At 42.9% G+C, this 19,153-nt stretch overlaps 1 protein-coding gene across 4 annotated transcripts in view; it reads left to right on the forward strand.

The window, feature by feature from the left end:
* The window catches only part of lrrk2 (leucine-rich repeat kinase 2), a 178,063-nt gene that overhangs the window by 120,664 nt on the left and 38,246 nt on the right, over positions 1-19,153 (forward strand). For 2 of the 4 annotated variants that reach the window (XM_030095652.1, XM_030095655.1), the window contains 4 exons: positions 4,930-5,123; positions 9,027-9,099; positions 9,172-9,362; positions 10,768-10,920. In XM_030095652.1, coding sequence (XP_029951512.1) covers positions 4,930-5,123; positions 9,027-9,099; positions 9,172-9,362; positions 10,768-10,920 — 611 coding nt within the window. The remainder of the gene's footprint in view (positions 1-4,929; positions 5,124-9,026; positions 9,100-9,171; positions 9,363-10,767; positions 10,921-19,153) is intronic. The other 2 variants (XM_030095653.1, XM_030095654.1) reach the window with 2 other exon arrangements.

Consider the following 19,153-nt stretch of genomic DNA (forward strand, 5'->3'; position numbering starts at 1 on the left):
TCCATTGATAATCCTTTAGGAGTGTAGCATAACTGCTCTACCGCGAGGGCGCAGCGTTTCCATCTGTCTCTGTTCTGAGCTGAAAAGGAATCTCGACAGCTCCAAGTATCTTTGACCAATCAGAAGAGCCCCTGAGCCTCTAACCGTGATTGGTCGAGGGGCGTTCGTCGCACGTTCTTGTGGGAGGGGCTTAACTTGCATAAGGGCGTGATGTCAGAGAAAACAGGACAGGATTGGCTGTGCTGGGTTTCAAATCGCCATCTTAGATGGGTCAAATCTTGCTTAGGTAAACCTAAGCAAGATGGCGGAGATGCGGAATCCTGCCTACAGCACCTTTAATGCAGAGGTAAAGTGTGTTGGGGTTTACGATTGGTAATTGGGAATAAATTACTAAAGTATTGATTACTGGAAGTAATGGATTACTTTAAGTAATTTAGTTACTTATTAATTTGGGTAAATTTTGATTTACCAATTAATAATTGCAGATCATTCACAGTGGATCACAAATAACAATCAATTACGGCGCAATAAACTGTTTAAAGTGAGGCACCAAGTAATTTAACCTAACATCAATTATTATTAATCAGAATAAATGGTTATTTATTTGTTAATAATGTTAAATAATCAGCTATTTGGGAATGGAGTAGACCACACAGTGATTTAACCATTAACTTATTGATTAACAAGGTGTTATTAATTAATCAATAATGCCACAAATTACCAACTACTGGAAATGGGTAAATTACAGAAAATGAGCTGAGGGAAGTTGTGAATTATGCATTAAATAAACCTGTGGGTTATTTAATTACTAATTCCAGGGCACCACCTTGTCAGAGGAACATTCATTACCAATTTTAAGTCTCAAAGATGAAAAAAAATAATTTAAGCTGGATGTTAATCTTTGGATAAACAACCTTAAATTATCAGAGAAGGTGTGAGATCGAGCATAGACTGTTACAACCAGGACATTTGTCACAAGACCACCAGAAAGAGAAGCATGAATCGTTCAGTTCAGTTAATGAGCGTTTATTAACAATGTCTATTACTAATTAACACATAATCAACAAAACAAAACATTCAAACTTGCAAGTCGTGTGTGTGTGTGTGTGTGTGTGTGTGTGTGTGTGTGTGTGTGTGTGTGTGTGTGTGTGAGAGAGCGTCCGGAGACGCACAGGAAGGGGGGTTAACCCGTTCGGAGCGTGGCCCGATGGGGTCGGCTGTGTGGTCCCTCTTCCTGGAGAAAGAGGAGGTGTGTGTGTGAGCGTGGGTGTGTGTGTGTGGCGGAGCGGCCACCCGAAGCGACAGGAGTCGATCCTGAGTCACTCACGAAGTAGGCGTGACTCGGGTCACGCTCGGGTGTTCGTGAATGTCCGGATCGCTGACGAGTCGCACGTGGGTGTCCGCATGCGCAGTAGAGAGAGAGAGAGGATGAGAGAGAGGGGGAGTCTCTCCGAGTCCCGGGTCTGGGCTCCGCGAACGGAGTGAGAGCGGGGCGACGGTCCCTGTCCGGCTACCCCGGGAGGGGTAGCGGGGAGGGGCGGAGTGAGAGAGAGCGAGAGAGCGAGGGGGGAGCAAGCGGGCGGGCGAGCTGCGCGCGTGCGTGCTCTGGACTCGAGGTCTACCGCGCGGTTCAATTCACTACTCTCGGGTTAGTAAAGAGGAAAGGCGGAGAAAGATGATCTGTGAGGAGGAAGCGCGTGCTCGTGAACGTGCGCATGGGAGTGCACAAGGAGAAAGAGAGAGAGATGAAGAAAGGAAACAACAGTGCATATATCATGAACGGCTTCAGTCCTGGTTCACAATAAAAACCACAAGCATTGAATCGTCACCACTAACTAAGCCTGAACCGCCCAGGTCTCAAACCTTGTGTGATGGACGTTAACGAGCGTCTCTCCGCCGCTGTGGGTCCTGTGGCTGATGAGGTGTTCGGTGGGGAGATCAAAGCCGTCGCTCTCATCTCGATCAGAACCTCGGGCTCCTGGAGGGGTCCACGCGGAGGAAAAAGAGGCGTCCGGTTCTCCGGTCCGGGCCCTCAGTTGGTTCTTGGTCGGCGGCGGGGGGAGAGAGAGGATGAGGGAGCTCTGAGCCGTGGCTCTGCAGGAGGAGCGGGGCTGTCGCGGTGCGGTTCGCTGGTGTCTTCGGTCCGCTCCGGGGGAGTCCCTGCCGTTCTGCTCCGCTGGAAAAAGGGGCTTCACCGGGGAAGAGAAACTGGTCCCAAAAGTCCCGGCCAGCGGGTCCGTTCGGTACCGGGTATAATCCGTTGGAGGGACGGCTGTGCGTCCTTCCTGGATAAAATTCCTTGAGAGAACTGAAGATGGAGGGCGGGATCTCAACTTTTGAGTGGCGGCCGCTCAGCCAATCAGAAGGCAATCTGAGTCCAGTCCTCCTCACTCTGGGGAGGAGCCTCACGAGCGCCCTCGTGAGGTTGGCGGTGGTATTGCACCCTTATCTGGCTTCTTTGTTCTGTGAGGAGAGATAAGGCCATTACATAAGGGTTTCTTTGTTCTGAGCACATGGTGGAGGGCATGGGCAGCCATTTCAGGTTCTGGGGGACAAGATGGCGGTGGCCTCCTGCTGAGAGGAAGAAGTTTCTCTCTTTGCTCTAGAGAGCTTCAAAGTCTGCTGCGTCTCCACCACGGCGGGGGTCATGTCTCCTTCATGACGGGGGACAGTATTCGCAGACGACATGACTCCGGGTCATGCCTTGAAGGGCCTGTGGCCTGCTGGAAAGGCCGAAACTGACTGAAATATTTCTGGTCAAGTTTGGCGTCCCAACAAGTGCTATATTAGTGTAGTCCATTTACTGTTATACATGAAGCATCATTTTTCAGTTCAAACTGATATTTGTAATGAATGAATGAATAAATATGACAGTAGGAGTCACTTCATTGTCAGCCTGTGCAGCCTTAAACTGATTGCAAAGATTTGAATTTCTTGATATGTAAATTTCTCATTTTGCACACAGCCGTACTCTTATCCACAGTTTTTCAACTAAAATTTCCCTGGATTCCGTATTTTAACTTCTTTCCACACTGATACTCTGCTGGTATTGCAGCTGAAAGAAGGAGCAGGGATAGTCTTCAAACTGCAAAGACTTCTTTGAAGAAAACAAATGCAACCAAAACCTCCACTAACTCCCAGCAGGTTCTCCAGCCTCCTCACTAAAGTCACGCCCTTCAATGCTGACGTATGAGAAGCAATTTCTTGTGGAAAAAAATAACTTGTGTGAACACTGATGTGGCATCACTGGCAGATACTGGCGAAGTGTTCTCGTCGAGCTGATGAACTGACTACGGATGTGACGTTCGTATGGACACGTAAAACCGCAGATCGATGTTGTACATGTCTAGAGCTGGTGGACGGATGTGCTACATTACATAGAGACAGCGGTCTCTCATGTTGTACACAGTGGGTGGATTGATCTCATAAGAAAGGTGTTTTCAGCTAAAATTCCATACGGATTTCCCCGAATGACCATGTACGCATGTGTAAAACAGTATAAAAGTCCAGGTGAATGGTCTCATGTAATACCTAGGACTGTATACCATCTGGTATCATTTCAGACTGACTACACAGTGACCTTGCACATTTCCTACTCTTGCCACATATTGTGGACTAATCTCAGACTGTCCTCATATGAGCCCATAAATACGTGATCTGTCGGAGTCGTGTCAGGGTTAACTGCAGTGCATTATCACATCACTGCGGTTTGGTCATCAGGGACTTTGTGGACTGGTGTGAGGACAACCACCTGTGCTGGAACACTAGTAAGATGAAGGAGATGGTGATGAACTTCAGGAGGAGGACACTTCCACACCCACCGGTGGACATCCAGGGAGAAGACATCGAAACAGTGGACAGTTTCCAGTCCCACAACAATAAACTGGACTGGTCCCACAACACCAACGCTCTGTACAAGAAGGGCCAGAGTGTCCTCCACCTTCTGAGGACACTGACGTCCTTGGGAGTGAGCAGACCTCTGCTCAGGACCGTTTATGACTCTGTGGTTCCTCTGCTGTCCACTACGCTGCCGTCCGCTGTCCCTGGGCAGCACAGAGCGGGACAGGAAGAGACTCAACAAGCTGGTCAGGAGGACCAGCTCCGTCCTGGGCTGGCCGGCTCGGCCAAAAAGAAGAGGCTTTTGGCTGAGTTGGTAAGCAGCTTACAGTCAAGTCGGCACCGACCAACTCGGCCACTCGAGCCCCCCCTCCATCTCCCAGTGAGGCCGACTTGGGTTGATGCCGACTTGGCTGTATCCCGGGGGCGGTGCCGAGTTGGTCAGGGCCGACTTGGATTGGTGCCGACCTGACTATCCCGACTGAGACACCCTCAGTGCAGGACAGAGCAGGTCCTTCATGTCCACCGCTGTCAGACTGGACAACTCCACTGTGGAGAATACGAGCAATAACCCTGGACATTGTAATATCCTGCAACCATGGTCACTTTATAACCCCATAAGAAATCAAAGATACTATGGAACCACTGTTCTGCTGCACTAATACATATTTGTATATTATGTTTATATTCAGATTTATGTTGTATATAAAGTTAGATCTTTTCTTTGTTAGATTTCTATTATTGTTCTTATTAAGCTGTGCACTGTTACTTATTATTCTTTGTTTGCACATTTCATCACTTTTTGCACCCCCCTGTGTGCCTCTGTGACTGTAAATTGCTCCGTGGTGAGAGAAATAGTCTATTGTATTGGATTTTATTCTGTTCTATTCTGTTGTGTTATGTTACAACAAAACAACCACTCTCAAAATACCACATTATAATGGATTAATCATAAAGAATTACATCAGAAACTTGTGAATTCAGAGCAGGAAGAGTTAGCGATAGTTTCAACACAAGCCGGTGCACGGACAGGAGTGATTTTTGCACACAAGTTTTATTTCACTCTTGATCTTTCCTGCTCTTTTCACACAGGAAGTGGACTCCAGCCCTGTCCTTTGCCTGGTGATGGTTCAGATCCCAGACGAGGTGTGTGAATGGCTGGTCGCAGGAACCCAGTCTGGTTCATTATTGGCCCTCAGCACACAGGACACTTCTTCCTGGCATTACCTGCAGGGCATCACAGCAGCTGTCACCTCGCTGTACTTCCATGTACATCCTCGTCACACGTAAGTGTCTGAAGACGGGCAGAAGCTCTGCCGAGTCAGTTTCAGGGATTACATATGCTGTATAAGAAGATAGTCACTTCACTTCCTCAATTTTATAGCATTGAAAAAATAAATCATTAAATATGATTAAATACTTGCAGTCAAACCGTTGTATCTATTAAGTACACACCGCCAGACATAAGGCAGATCTAGCAAATTTAGATAGCATTCAAGATTTAGTGGAAAAGCCAACAAAACATTCTAGTGTCACTCAAATAAAGATGTTGAAAATATTCTCCAACCACCTGCGTGGGGGTCTGGGACTCGCTCTACTAACCCTTTGCTCGGTTATCTCTGGGTGGGGGTCTGGGTCTCGCTCTGCACAGCCATTGCTTGGTTGCCTCTGAGTATCACCCTTTACCCCTAGTGACCACCTGGGGTCAGCACTGTACTGCCCACTGCTGCTAGCATGTCCAAGATGGGCTAGACCAGGGGTTTTCAAAGAGTGGAATACGTGCCTCCCCAAAGAGAAGTCAAAAGCATGGTGGCCCTGTTAAGCCGCATTTTGTAATAATGGTGTATTTTGTAATAAATGCCCAAAATGTAATAATTTTGTCATTTCATTTTGTAATAAAGCCACATCTTGCCGCTAATAAGTTATTACATTTTGAGAAGATCATTACAAAATGCACTTGCAACTTTTTTATTTTCTGCAAAATGTAACAGCATGGTGAATTATGTAATAATACCTCTTTTTATTGTTCATCAAACAATAAACTTAGACAAGATTGACTTGGAAGGTTACAGGAAGCTTGAGATAGCCATCGCACTGCCTTTGAGCCGTGTTGTGGGAAAAAAAGTGCATCTCAGTAGCAATACTTTCTACAATATAGCCTAATAAACCAAGCATGCTTCTGTAACCCAGTTTCCCTTTCAATTTATCATTTTAGCTTTATCGAAACTATGAACCCTGACCTGTGACCTTAAAGTGGTGGGGGAGTGTGAGTGCCAGTGTGATCCCAGGAGCTATGTTTTTGGGGGCTTTATGCCTCTGGTAGGGTCTCCCATAGCAAACTGGTCCTAGGTGACGGGCCAGACTTAGAGCAGATCTAAAACCTCCAATGAGAAATGTTAAATCAAGGACCGTGACGTCGCCCGGTATGGCGCAGCTAGGGTCCTCCCTGGAGCCAGGCCTGGGGTTGGGCCTCGCAACGGGCCCCATGGGCAAAGGCCCGGCCAGGCTCAGCCCGAAGGGGCGACGTGGGCCCACCCTCCGACAGAAGCACCACCTGCTGAGGGAACCACAGGGGCCGGGTGCAGTGTGGATTGGGTGGCAGCCGACGGCAAGGTGCCCGGCGACCCGATCCCCGGACACAGAGACTAGCTCTAGGGACATGGAATATCTCCTCTTTGGGGGAAAGACTACCCTCTCAAAATGTAATAATTTATTACATAATGCGGCAATATTTATTACAAAATGCACTGGGGCAGTTTATTACAAAATGCGGCATTTTATTACAAAATGTGGCTTTATTACAAAATGAAACGACACAATTATTACATTTTGGGCATTTATTACAAAATGCACCATCATTACAAATTGCGGCTCAACAGGCCCCCCTTTACCCGCTTACTCCTACTGTTGGGGGGGGCAGAGGCGGTGCCCACTCGTACTATTGGACAGGACTGCACTACTTTTCTTCCTCTCTCGCTCTGCGCCTCCCCTGAAACCTTCTGGCACCCCCCAGGGGAGGCGCGCCTCAAACGTTGAAAAGCGCTGGGTTAGACAAAGAAAAGTCGTTTCCACAACAGGATCAAAACAATATTTGTTCAGGAGTCAATATAGGAAGACTATAGTATCACCAGGTGTTTCGCATGAATGAATAACATTACATGGTCAGTCTTATTCATTCATTTATTAACTTTCATTTTTTATTTCAGTTTTACTGAAATGATACAATTAGTGCTGGGCAACGATTAAATTTTTTAATCGCAATTAATTGCATAATTTTTCTGCGATTAATTGTGATTAATCGCATTATTCGCAAAATACAATAAATGAATTCAAATGTACGCTGTAACGATCATCCTGCCCCCAGCTGGGGACAGGAACTTTTTTTTTTTTTGCCAGAATTTTGCAAGAAGTATATTTTTACAATAAAAATTTTGCAATTCATGAAATATATTTAATAGCTTAAAATACCAAGTCTTTACCAAGATTGCCACCCTAGACCCCCCCAACACACACACACACACACACACACACACACACACACACACACACACACACACACACACACACACACACACACACACCAGCAAGAGCAGAGCAGATGAAAAACAAAGTTTGTTATGAGCGCACACTTCCTCAAACTTCATTCTATCTCTCACCCTAATACAGAGAAGACAGGATAAATTCAGTCAGGCCGAATTGTGCCTCATTAAGCCAGATGGTGTGTTGAAGGGAAATTTACTTTATTTTGCGTGTTTTCAGCGCCTGAAAACTGCCCAGTGGGCGGAAGCGTTCTGCCGGTAAAAGACGCGATTTAAGTTTCACTTTCATTTTCGTCATATTTGCGCTCCTTATTTCAGTTTGTGCCTCATACCAGTGTTTTCCTCGTGATTTTTCTGATAATTCGGCTGAGTTCATTATGGCAAATAATGAGGAATGGAGTGCGTTTCACCGCAGAAAGTGCTGCTGCTGTGTGTGCTTCTTTGATGGTCAGCTGGAGAGTGCAGTGTGTGTGTGTGTGTGTGTGTGTGTGTGTGTGTGTGTGTGTGTGTGTGTGTGTGTGTGTTGGGGGGGAGGGGGAGGGGGAGGGGGGGGGGGGGGGGGGATCAACTCCTGATGAAAATATTTGATATTTGTCGGCGTTAAAGGAATACTCCAGCCAAAAAACGATTTGGCCTCATTTTCTACTCACCCTCATGCTGAGAAACACTCTGGAGCAGTTTTTTGACGTTTCAAATGCAGTTGGAGATGTTTGGGGACTTTCGTTGTCAACAAACAGGGACCGACAGAGCCCGACAGAAAAAACGGTCCATATAGTCCACAAAACGTGCCCATTTTCCTTCATACTGCTCGTCCGCTGTAATCCAAGTGTCCTGAGCGGGTAACGTCCATAATTAATTCTTAACGAGGTCATTTGGTATAGTTTAAGAGCCGAAACAGTGCGCTTTCATACCGCACCCTGAACTACGGAAGCCGCGGCAGACCAAGCAACACGCTTGCGCGCTTTCAGTGACTACTTTTCTAAATTGCAAGCGTAGAAAAAGAAGTTCCGCTGTTTATATTCTGCTGTGAGTGACCGAGCTGTTGACAACCACAAAAGTGATTGGCTGCTGTTTTAAAGCTTTGAATTCGGTGTCCTGCTGAAAGGGCACAAGCGTGTTGCTTGGTCTGCCGCGGCTTCCGTAGTTCAGGGTGCGCGCAGACATGCACTGGAGAAGTATGAGAGCGCACTGTTTAGGCTCTTAAGATATACTAAATGACCTCGTTAAGAATTAATTATGGACGTTACCCGCTCAGGACACTTGGATTACAGCGGACGAGCAGTATGAAGGAAAATGGGAACGTTTTGTGGACGTTATGAACCGTTTTTTCTGTCGGGCTCTGTCGGTCCCTGTTTGTTGACTACGAAAGTCCCCAAACATCTCCAGCTGCATTTGAAACATCAAAAAACTGCTCCAGAGTGTTTCTCAGCATGAGGGTGAGTAGAAAATGAGTCCAAATCGTTTTTTGGGTGGAGTATTCCTTTAAGGAAGCAGTGCGTGCCCAGCCCTAGATAAAATGTGTTTTTCTGCACATATTGTTTCACAGACGATTCCGGTTTTCAATAAGACCTGACTTATTCAATTATTCTGATCTGTTTGTATGTGCGGAAATGACAGCTTCAGAATTTCTTCTGTTTAACTGTATTCCAGCCAAAGAAAGAACTATCTGCTTGTTGGGAGAGCAGATGGAAGTGTCAGTGTTTACGAGGATTCTGTACTCAAGGTAAATATGAGTCTGTTTTCCACGTTAAAGAATGATGTCTTCCCCACCTCACTGCAGTGGTGAATTTTTCAGCAGGAGAATGGCCAGCCAGTTAAAACTGTGTGTGTGGGCAGCATCAACACCCCAGTTGTGTGTTTGGGACAGTCTGTGCACACTCTGGACAGAGGGGCCATGTGGGCCGCATGCAAGACCAAGATCCTCTCCTTCACCATAGACTACGACGTGTGCAAGACCATCGACACCCGACCGAGCATCTCCTTCCAGTGAGTCCTCCAAGGCCTGAGTCTCTCATTTTAACATCTGCTCATGTGTTTTCAACTGAAAACAATATTGTCCAAAGAAAGAAATAACATGATCAACAGATTTTCTGAATTGGAGTTGTGTTTGGTGATTACTGTTAGTAGTTCAGGGAAGTCTGTAGAAAACAAATGTACAAGTGCATTTAAATGACTCGGAATGTCGATTATAATTCATTCAATTTATAAAGGGAAATTGGACATGCAGACTCTTTACAAACTTCTAATGTTTTAAATCCTGATGATTATTTCTGATAGCCAATGAAAACCCAAAATCCAATATCTCAGAAAATCACAATACCATGTTAGACCTCATGAAAAAAAAAAAAAAAAGAAGATAAAGATGTCATTCTTCTGAGTGGTTCATCCATGTTCAGTACACAGTGTGAACTCAATAATTGATTGGTGTTTCCTTTGTGGGAAGTGCTGCTTTAGCACAGTATGGAGGTAACCAGTGTGTGGTTCTTTTTTTTTTTTTCCCTCCCTTGTCCTGTGCAGCAGCTGGGGCGTGCAATATTGTATGATTGTAGCCTTTTACTATCCGAACAGATTTTAATGTCAGCAGCAGGACGAGACTGAATCTCCTCCTGCTGCTGCCTTTATTTAAAGCTGGCATCCGGCATGGCTGAGGGGGCGGGGCGGGGGGGCACAACATATATACAAATTCTCAAAACAAAACAGTGTTGTCGACACACCACATGAAGTAGAGAACAATCCCAAACCACAATCTAAGCAGCGCCAAAACAGAGCCGACAACCAACACAGAGACCGACACCAAACCGAATCAGAACCCTTTTTTTTCCTTTTTTCCTCCCCAAGTTTCCCCCCAAACAAACAAGTGGACACACAAGGCCATAACCACAAAAGGAGGTGTAGAGAAGGAAAGAAGTGCAAAGACACCTCAAACCTTTTGTTTTGTTTTGTTTTGTTGTTGTTTTTTTGAGAATATAGCTAGTAGTAAACTGGGGGCAAACTGAGAGATCGAGTATGAAATTACACCGGAGCATCAAGAGAGGTCTGCTACAGATCACCATTAGTCTAACCCACCACAAGAACACAAAAGGTAACTGAGTCCACAAGTAGAATGTGAAGAGTCATTAAAGATCAGCGTGATCATGCAAATGTGATAGTGATAGTGTGTATGCATATGGAGGTAACCAGTCTGCTGGATTTCGGGCTTTCACTAGCTGTAACTTTCAGTCATCAAGATTTAAAACAGTGAGAATTTGAATACATGCTCCTGTGTGGAATGACTTCATATCAGGTATAAATGTCCCTTTGGGATTTGATGATGTGACTCACTGGGATGCACCCTGTAAGTCAGTGCATGGTGTCTCCAAAAGACACAGGAACTCAAACCTTGTGTCTTCAGGCAGCAGCGGTCATTGGCTGGCGAGCTGTGCATCTCTCATATGGCTGTGGATAAACTGGTGTACCTGAGCAAAGCTGGAACTCCACTGGTGGAGGTGTGGGACAAGAGGAGTGAGAGGATGGTGGACTGCATCGACTGTGCCCAGCTTATCAGGTACTCTGTCAGGAACATTTCCAGCATAAACTCCACTTTCCTGCAATACACAAGATGTTATCATTGAATCTTTTTAAAACTCAAAACAGTGACATAATAATCACATTTGTACTTTTACCACTACGTGTTGGATTCTTCGTGTATGTCAACGTAGATGAACAGCAGGCCAAATTTGTTTTCACAAGCCGGGATCCGAGTGTCTTGCTCCTTTAATACAGTCTTCTTAAAGGTGTAATACAACATTTTGATTTCCGGGTGGATCACCTAAATAATTGGTGGGTCCGTTTGTCAATCATTCTGACGAGCTGCTTTCGTAAGGCGGTTCTACGTGCTCGCGCCCAATCAGCTTCTCCATTTTGCGCATTCAGAGTGTTTCGGTAGCGGTGAGCTTCTGAGCTAGTACTGACCGATGGCGAGTCTGACATCATGAAACTGGAACTGTTTCGGAAAAAAAGCTTTATTCATGAGCGAGGCGGGTCGCAGAAACTGTAAACAGAGCCGTGCACGGCGGAGAAGAGGAGATCGCGCTCGTACACTTCCGCGTTTCCTGGGAGAAGCAGTAGAGCCGGGCGGATGGTCTGGAGCAGGGCGTTGTTCAAAAAGTGAGTAACAGACGTGGGGCTTCGTCTTTTCGAGAAAATCGTGTATTAGACCTTTAAGGCAGCTTACAATACAACATTGTGGCTTGAAAAGGTCGAGTTAAACTGAAATACATGAAATGGAAATGAAAAACCATCAGTTTGCAATCAGAAAAATAAATACATCATGAGCATCAAAACAGTGCATTAAACTCAATCAAACTGCCATGCTCAAAATCACAGCTTGTATCAATAGAGATCCATCCATCCATATGCCAATTAAGTCGTCAACATGTGAGTAGCTGCATTTGCATGCTTAAAGCTCATGTCTGGATTTTGAAAGAGAGAGGTTTTTTTTTAATCCAGCGTCTCAGGTTCCCCCTCCCTCTGCTTTCATGAGCGACCAAGCCACACCCCTTTAATTGTGCACGCTATTATCTGTCGGGTGAAAATGAGAGCCTCTGAGTCCTACAGCATCCTCCATGTTGAGCTGTTTACGGTGGATGTTCAGCAGACAGTGGATATAGCCGAGGTGAGCGGGCCAGCTGCTACGGAGCTAACTCACCCCTGCCTGGACGAGCGGCCGTGCTCTCTGGCTGCGACGCTGCGTGCACATTTTGATTGACAACACGAGAATGCGGAAGCTCGAAATGTATTGGCTGAAGCTGAGCGGCGCTTTTTCGGATAACACGGGGGTCTATGAGACGAAGGCGGGGCTCATAAATAAATTTTTATATTGCTTTATGCTAATATTTATAGTATCGAACCAGACTAAAACATTTAAGCTCTGTTGAAAAATGATACATACGTTGGAAACGAACGGAAACTCCGGACACCAGCTTTAAGCATTACAACAAGCTAGAGGATGAATGGGCTCTGTCTCCTTCCTGGTAACACATGAACAAAATGATCTCTAACAGAGCTTTCATAGCTTACTAAAATAATTTGGAGTGTAATGAAATTTCGTTCCACGAAGTTTCACGAAATAAAAAAATGATTTAATGAAATTCAAAGACACACAAAATAATTGCACAAAGATAAAAACGCGAAAGGGCGCCGTGCACCACTGAGAATGATGATTTTTGACCCTCCTCGCCTACCATAGCAAAACACTTGTTTCAATATGGAGGAAGACGAAGCTGAATTAGCTGCTAGGCTATCGCTCCTTCGTTAAATAAATGGGTTGTGTGGAAATATTCTGGCTTCCCTTGTGAGCAACGAGAGAACGGCGAGAAAACTGCAGATAAAACAAGAACTGTGTGCAAAATATGCCGCTACAGTTCGCCGTATACTGCGGGGAGGACAGCTACCATGATAAACACTGCAATTTATCCTTTTTCAAAAAAAATTTTGTTTTGAACTGAAGACAGGCAGCTAGAATGTAGTTTTGTTGAAGTTATCCTGTTTGCTATAGCAATAAAGCACTTTTTAATTGAGATTTTGTTTGTATTTGCACAGTTTTTGTATTTTTTCAAAGATAATTCATTTTGTGTGATGCAACATTATTTTTTGGTATGTCTGCGTAAAGAATAAAATAAAGACAATTAGATTTTTGCTTAACTTCCTACTGTTGAGGATTTTCTTCAATCTTTATTTTGTATCGTGAGTCCTGTCTCATATTTCATATCGTCTCGTGAGTTGATCATTTCGTTACACCCCTGAAAATAATACATTCTCATTTCTTTAGTCTTTTAACACTTTTTGAACTCACAGCCGTTGTTTTCAGAGGCTTAGTTGAGCTTTGAAACACAGGAGAATCTTTGATGAGAGCAGACAGACTGACTAGCACGTTTCCTAGACTGAGCTTCTGCTACCCATAATGCATCAGCTTCACTTCATCATAAAAGACAGATAAACAAACATTGACTGTATAATATTTTCTTTTGTAAGCTTGTACTTTTTAATATGAATTACAACAAATGAATGATGAAACATTTATTATTAGGGCTGTCACTTTAGTGCATAATTAGATTAGTTAATTACACCACAAATTAATGCACTAAAAAACATCTAAGATTATTTACAGCACACTTGAGTGGCAATTCAATGTGAATGGAATTCTTTTCTTATTTAGAGGTATGTTATACTTGTAGTATTCATTCTGAATTGCTGTATTGAGTTACTTTTAGTATTCCTTTTGAATTCAGTTTGCTTCAGTGGCTATTTGAGACTCAGACTTATTTTATTTCAGATTTTTTTTTTTTTTTTGTTTATCTATATTTGCACTGCATTTTTGAATAGTGCACCAGGCCGAATTGGTTTTCTGGGATGTATTTAAACTTTTTCTTCTCTTGAATTTCATTAATGAAACACACTGAAAGTGTTATTTCAGTTGCCTGATTGGGATTATCATATCACATATGCCTTTTAGTACTGAAATAATTCTGTTTTGAATTTATTAAGAGAAATGTTGCTAAGTTTTTTTGTTTTTTTATTGTGCCAGGAAGAACTATTGTGCTAGCTGTTAGCATATCAATAGATTCTCCCAAACAAGTTAGCATTAAGCAGAGGTGGGACCAAGTCCTTGTTTTTCAAGTCAAAGTCAAGTCTCAAGTCTTTGCACTCGAGTCCCAAGTCCTGGCAGTCGAGTCCTGAGTCGAGTCCCAAGTCAAGACAGTCGAGTCCCGAGTCAAGTCCAAGTCCTAAACTTTTTCCTCGAGTCATTAAAAAGTCATTAAAAAAAAAAAAACAACTGGGGAGGCACTGATAAGGAAATTTTTGACTGAGATATCGATACTCTTTGAGAAGCGAGCTTGTAGATTGGGTATTTTCACCATATCTGTCAAACACAACCAAGTGAAACAAATGTAAGAGAGATAGATAGGATATTATATGTCAAACGAAAGATTTATGGCCCCCCAATAAACCCCTCCCCTTGCCATTTGTCCACCATTTGTCCAGCGTATGTCCACTGCGCATTTGTTTCCCCCCCCCCCCCCCCCAACTTCCTTCCGTCTGAGGTCTTTTGAAGTTTTTACGACGGGTTAGGTGTTGACACATCTGAAGGGATGAGTAGGAGCTGGACAGACGGTTAGAGGGGGGTGAATTTAAATTGTACTTAAAGATGGCGGAGAAACGTGTTATGAAGAGGTTATATTACAAGCCGAGTCATCATGGTAGTTTCGGCAGGGTAGAAAGAAAGAAAGTCAGGGTGGAAGATGTGAAAGACTTTTTATCATCTCAAGACTCCTATACTCTGCATAAACCGGCTAGGATACATTTTCCAAGGAACAGAGTTTTTGTTACAAGACCTCTCAAACAGTTTCAGACAGACCTTTGCGATAGGAAGACGGGCTCACCTTTGAGCGTGGTTGAAAGATTTAACCGAACGCTAAAGACTAGAATTTCACTGCTAAGAACACTAGACGGTGCGTGGAAGTCCTACCAGACTTAGTAAAAAGCTATAACAACACTCACCACAGCAGTATAAAAATGCGCCCGGCTGATGTGACTAAGGGCCTTCAAGTGTTTCACAATTTGTATGGTACACCTACACCACGAGACAAGAGAAAACAAAAATTTAAGGCAGGATTTAAGGTCGGCGATGTTGTCAGAATATCCAAGTTGCGAGGGGCCTTCGATAAAAAAATACGAACAGAGTTTCACGGATGAAGTATTTACGGTGTCAGAATGCATTCCGCGTACTCCGCGTGTATAAGATTATGACGGCGAAGTGATCGAAGGTTCATTCTGTGAGCCGGAGCTGCAGAAAGGGAAAAAAAAAAAATAGACTCATTAACATTTAACTCATTAACATTTTTCAATCATACAATTTTCAAACAGTCTGTTAGATATTACATTTTACTACAAACAGGTATGTCCGGGTGTCTGTAGCACTTTAGATGGTTATATGACCTTTTTAAAGCTCTCCAGAGGTGAACCTAAAAATTATGATCTAAACAAGAAACTCAGGTTTCATCTTAACATGTAAAGCAAATAATCAAAAGTGTTACTATTTGTGACCTGAAGATAACCAAATCTGCTCCTAACTTGAAATTTTAAGTTACTGCTCTCAAAACTCTGAAACATGTCGTGTCCTTTGTGATAAGCATCGTGAAATTCTCTGATATTTCCCAGTTAACGTGATCACTGGAAAACCTTCACATCCACCCAAGTTCTAATATATAGATCTGAAAATACAACTCAAAAGGAGGTAAGGTTTTTAAAAAAGTGTATAAAATACAAGAAAAGGTATAAATGAATAGTAAAATCATTCAAAGACAGAGTCTCATTCTAAATATTCAAAATAAAGCCACACAAACTTAATCAGGAAGCGTAGACACGCGCTTGAATAAAAACAGAATAACTGGTTGATAATTTTCACAAACTCAAATTCAATTTTCTGTATAAGAGACAATAATGATGATGTTGTCGATGTACGCCAAACAAAACCGAGTCAGCAGGTCATGTCAGCTTTGAAAGCTGCTGTCTCACAGCTGCAGCGTAGACGGTTGGACTGTCCAAAAAAAAAAAAAAACAAACAACGTTAAACTTGTAAAGCGATATTGTTGGTCACAGAAGGTGAAACTAAACAAATCCTATGTATTCCTGTGTACAGCAGAATACAAATACACAACTGTGTACCATTTCACTCTGGCTGCTACTGATACTAAGATAGCATTAACATCTGGTACAACCGGAGTTAAAGGAATGACGCTGAAATTTATTTATTTTTCCTGTGCAAATCTGTACTTCTTTGTTCCTGGTTTCAAAAATGGGGTTTATCGGTGTGTTGTTTGGAGACAGACATGACACTCCTCGTTTCAGCATTGTTTGAACCACTGGTCTGATCCCCAGTTCTTTTTCCTTTGATAAGAGATACTGTTTAACACAAACAGGATATTTCGCATAGTTAATTGTTGCTTGATAAGGTTCCACAGCCAGCAATCCTACATGATTTGCAAATACAGATTTTCTTCTCCTTTCTAACAAATCCACAGAAACACTACCAAAGAACAAAATATGACAACCCCTTGTAAGAACAGCATTATATAAGAACAAAGAAAGAACAAAATAAAGTGCTTAGTTTAAGAAACAAATACAATTATCAGCTTTACATACCTTTTTCCTGTAGCAATTTCTTTTCTGATCAGTCTCAACCAGCTGCACAAGAAACAGAATTTCAACTCAATATACATTTTGTCACTCTTTTTCTACTCTGACAGACAGTAATGCGCGCAGCTTTACACACTCCGTGCTGCAGTTTGCACCACTGTTTTACATGATTTGCAAATACAGATTTTCTTCCCCTTTCTAACAAATCCACAGAAACATTACCAAAGAACAAAATATGACAACCCCTTGTAAGAGCAGCATTTATATCAGAACAAAGAAAGAACAAAATAAAGTGCTTAGTTTAAGAAACAAATACAATCATCAGCTTTACATACCTTTTCCTGTAGCAATTTCTTTTCTGAACAGTCTCAACCAGCTGCACAAGAAACAGAATTTCAACTCAATATACATTTTCTCACTCTTTTTCTACTCTGACAGACAGTAATCACTCCGTACTGCAGTTTGCTCCACTGTTTTAGGTGGCGTAAAGATTAGTTGTGCGTCAGCTCTTGCCTGTATCTTGTTTAAAGCACTCCCTACATATAACGTGACTCTGTTGCTCGTCTGATACTTTAAAACTGAACCATCTCTGAATTACTGAGCCCCTTTTTTTTTTTTTTTTTTTTTTCTTTTACTGAATGGGGTTTTTATTGGGGTGTTGTTTGGAGACACACAATGACTCCCTGTTTCAGCAGTGATTCAACCACTGGTCTGACCCCATTTCTTTTCCTCTGATCAGGGATACTGTTTTAACAAACAGGATATTCTGCATAGTTAATTGTTGCTTGATAAGGTTCCATACCCAGCAGTCCTACATGATCTGCGTGCTGCGTCCATAATTTAGATGGAACAGACGCTCAAACTGACAGAGGTTGTAACAACACATCCAGCTGAATGAACTTCTGCTTTCATTGTATTTGCAGGATTTTAATGAACAAAAATGCAAAGTGTCCTCATCATACGACCAAACAATAACATTTTAGTTGCTATCTTCATCATCTGGTTGTCTATGGAGAAACTGGTAACAAATGTCAAGCATTTTAGTCCCAGTGATCACTTGCAACTGCACTTTGAAGTTTTTACGATGGGTTAGGTGTTGAGGAGATGAGTAGGAGCAAGACAGACGGATAGAGGGGGGTGAATTTATATTGTACTGAGAAAAGCGTGCCATGAAGAAAGTTAGGGTGGAAGATGTGAAAGATTTTTTTTATCATCTCAAGACACCTATACGCTGCATAAACCAACTAGGGTACATTTTCCAAGGAACAGAGTTTTTGTTACAAGACCTCTCAAACAGTTTCAGGCAGACCTTTGCGATAGGAAGACGGGCTCACCTTTCCTCCTCTCCTCTCTTTCATCCTCTGGTTGTCTATGAAGAAACTGCTAACAAATGTCAAGCATTTTAGCTACTGTCCCAATGATCATTTGTAACTGCACCGATGAGTGGTTCAATGTTTCCGTGCACATCTTTTAATAATAACATCAGTCCCTCTGGAGAGAGACAAACAGTATTTGTGGACTTTGTCCGAGAATGGTTTATCTACTGGTCTGCTTGACAGGATGCTAATGTTCTGATTCCCTCTATTGTGAACAGTCAAGTCACCACATCAACATTTAGCAAAACAGAGGCTGCTTTTTGCCAAACAGTGAAATACGGTCCTACCGTCTGATGTATGTTTGGAATGTTTTACTGTTACTCACTCTGGAGCACAAATTCTATATAATCTTAATTTTGATAGCATATCTTTTTTCCTAAATCACAAACACATGTTGAAATTTCCAGCCATCTCTCTCAACCGGTAACAGTTTTGACAGCGGTTCTCTTGGTGGGACACCAGAAATGCTGACAGTTTGAACAGTGTCATTACTTCATGGACAGTATATCTCCTGTTGACGAATACAAGAGAGAAATGCACCTACATTTCCGAGAAACTTTTTTGGTTTCCCTTTAATGTTTAAACAAATCTTTGGTATTTTCTACCGCTGTATTTGAAACTTGTGCCTGAATAACCATCATTATTATTATTTGATCACCGTCAGCGTACCAATACTGTCGGCCGCTTCATTGTGTAGAAGTTTTTCTCCACAGAAATGGTGTAATGTTTGTCTTTGGTACTTGTTGAGTTTTGGCCTTGATTCAACACTTGTGGCACTCTGGTGGGTCTAGCTACTTTAGCTTCATCTCTTTTTCTTTTCCCTCTGCTCACAGTCTCTGATCATTAAGGTTTCTTCCCCCTTGCCAGTGTTTGATCATTAGTATTATTATAATAACCCCGGCCCCTAAATTGTCGTTGATTTGGTCTCATCCTGTCTCGTCCTCATCCTCTGAAGCCTGGTAGTGTTGATACAAACGGTCTATACTCTCCCAGAGTTGTGTATTGTACAGCTTGAATCTTAGATTTTTTTTTGATTTATTTGCAAACAATCCAGTTGCATCTAATTCTCTAGTCCTTTTCCATAATTCCACAGGACTCAATGAAAACACGTCAGGGGCTGCTAATTCTTTAAAGTATCAGCATCCTGTGTTCCCAGTCCATTAGTGATCATTGACACAAAGAAAGGTTCAGCTTTATGCGACACTTTTAATTTTACCATTTCTT

Source organism: Salarias fasciatus, chromosome 7, assembly GCF_902148845.1.
Source record: "Salarias fasciatus chromosome 7, fSalaFa1.1, whole genome shotgun sequence".
Classification (NCBI taxonomy): Eukaryota; Metazoa; Chordata; class Actinopteri; order Blenniiformes; family Blenniidae; genus Salarias; species Salarias fasciatus.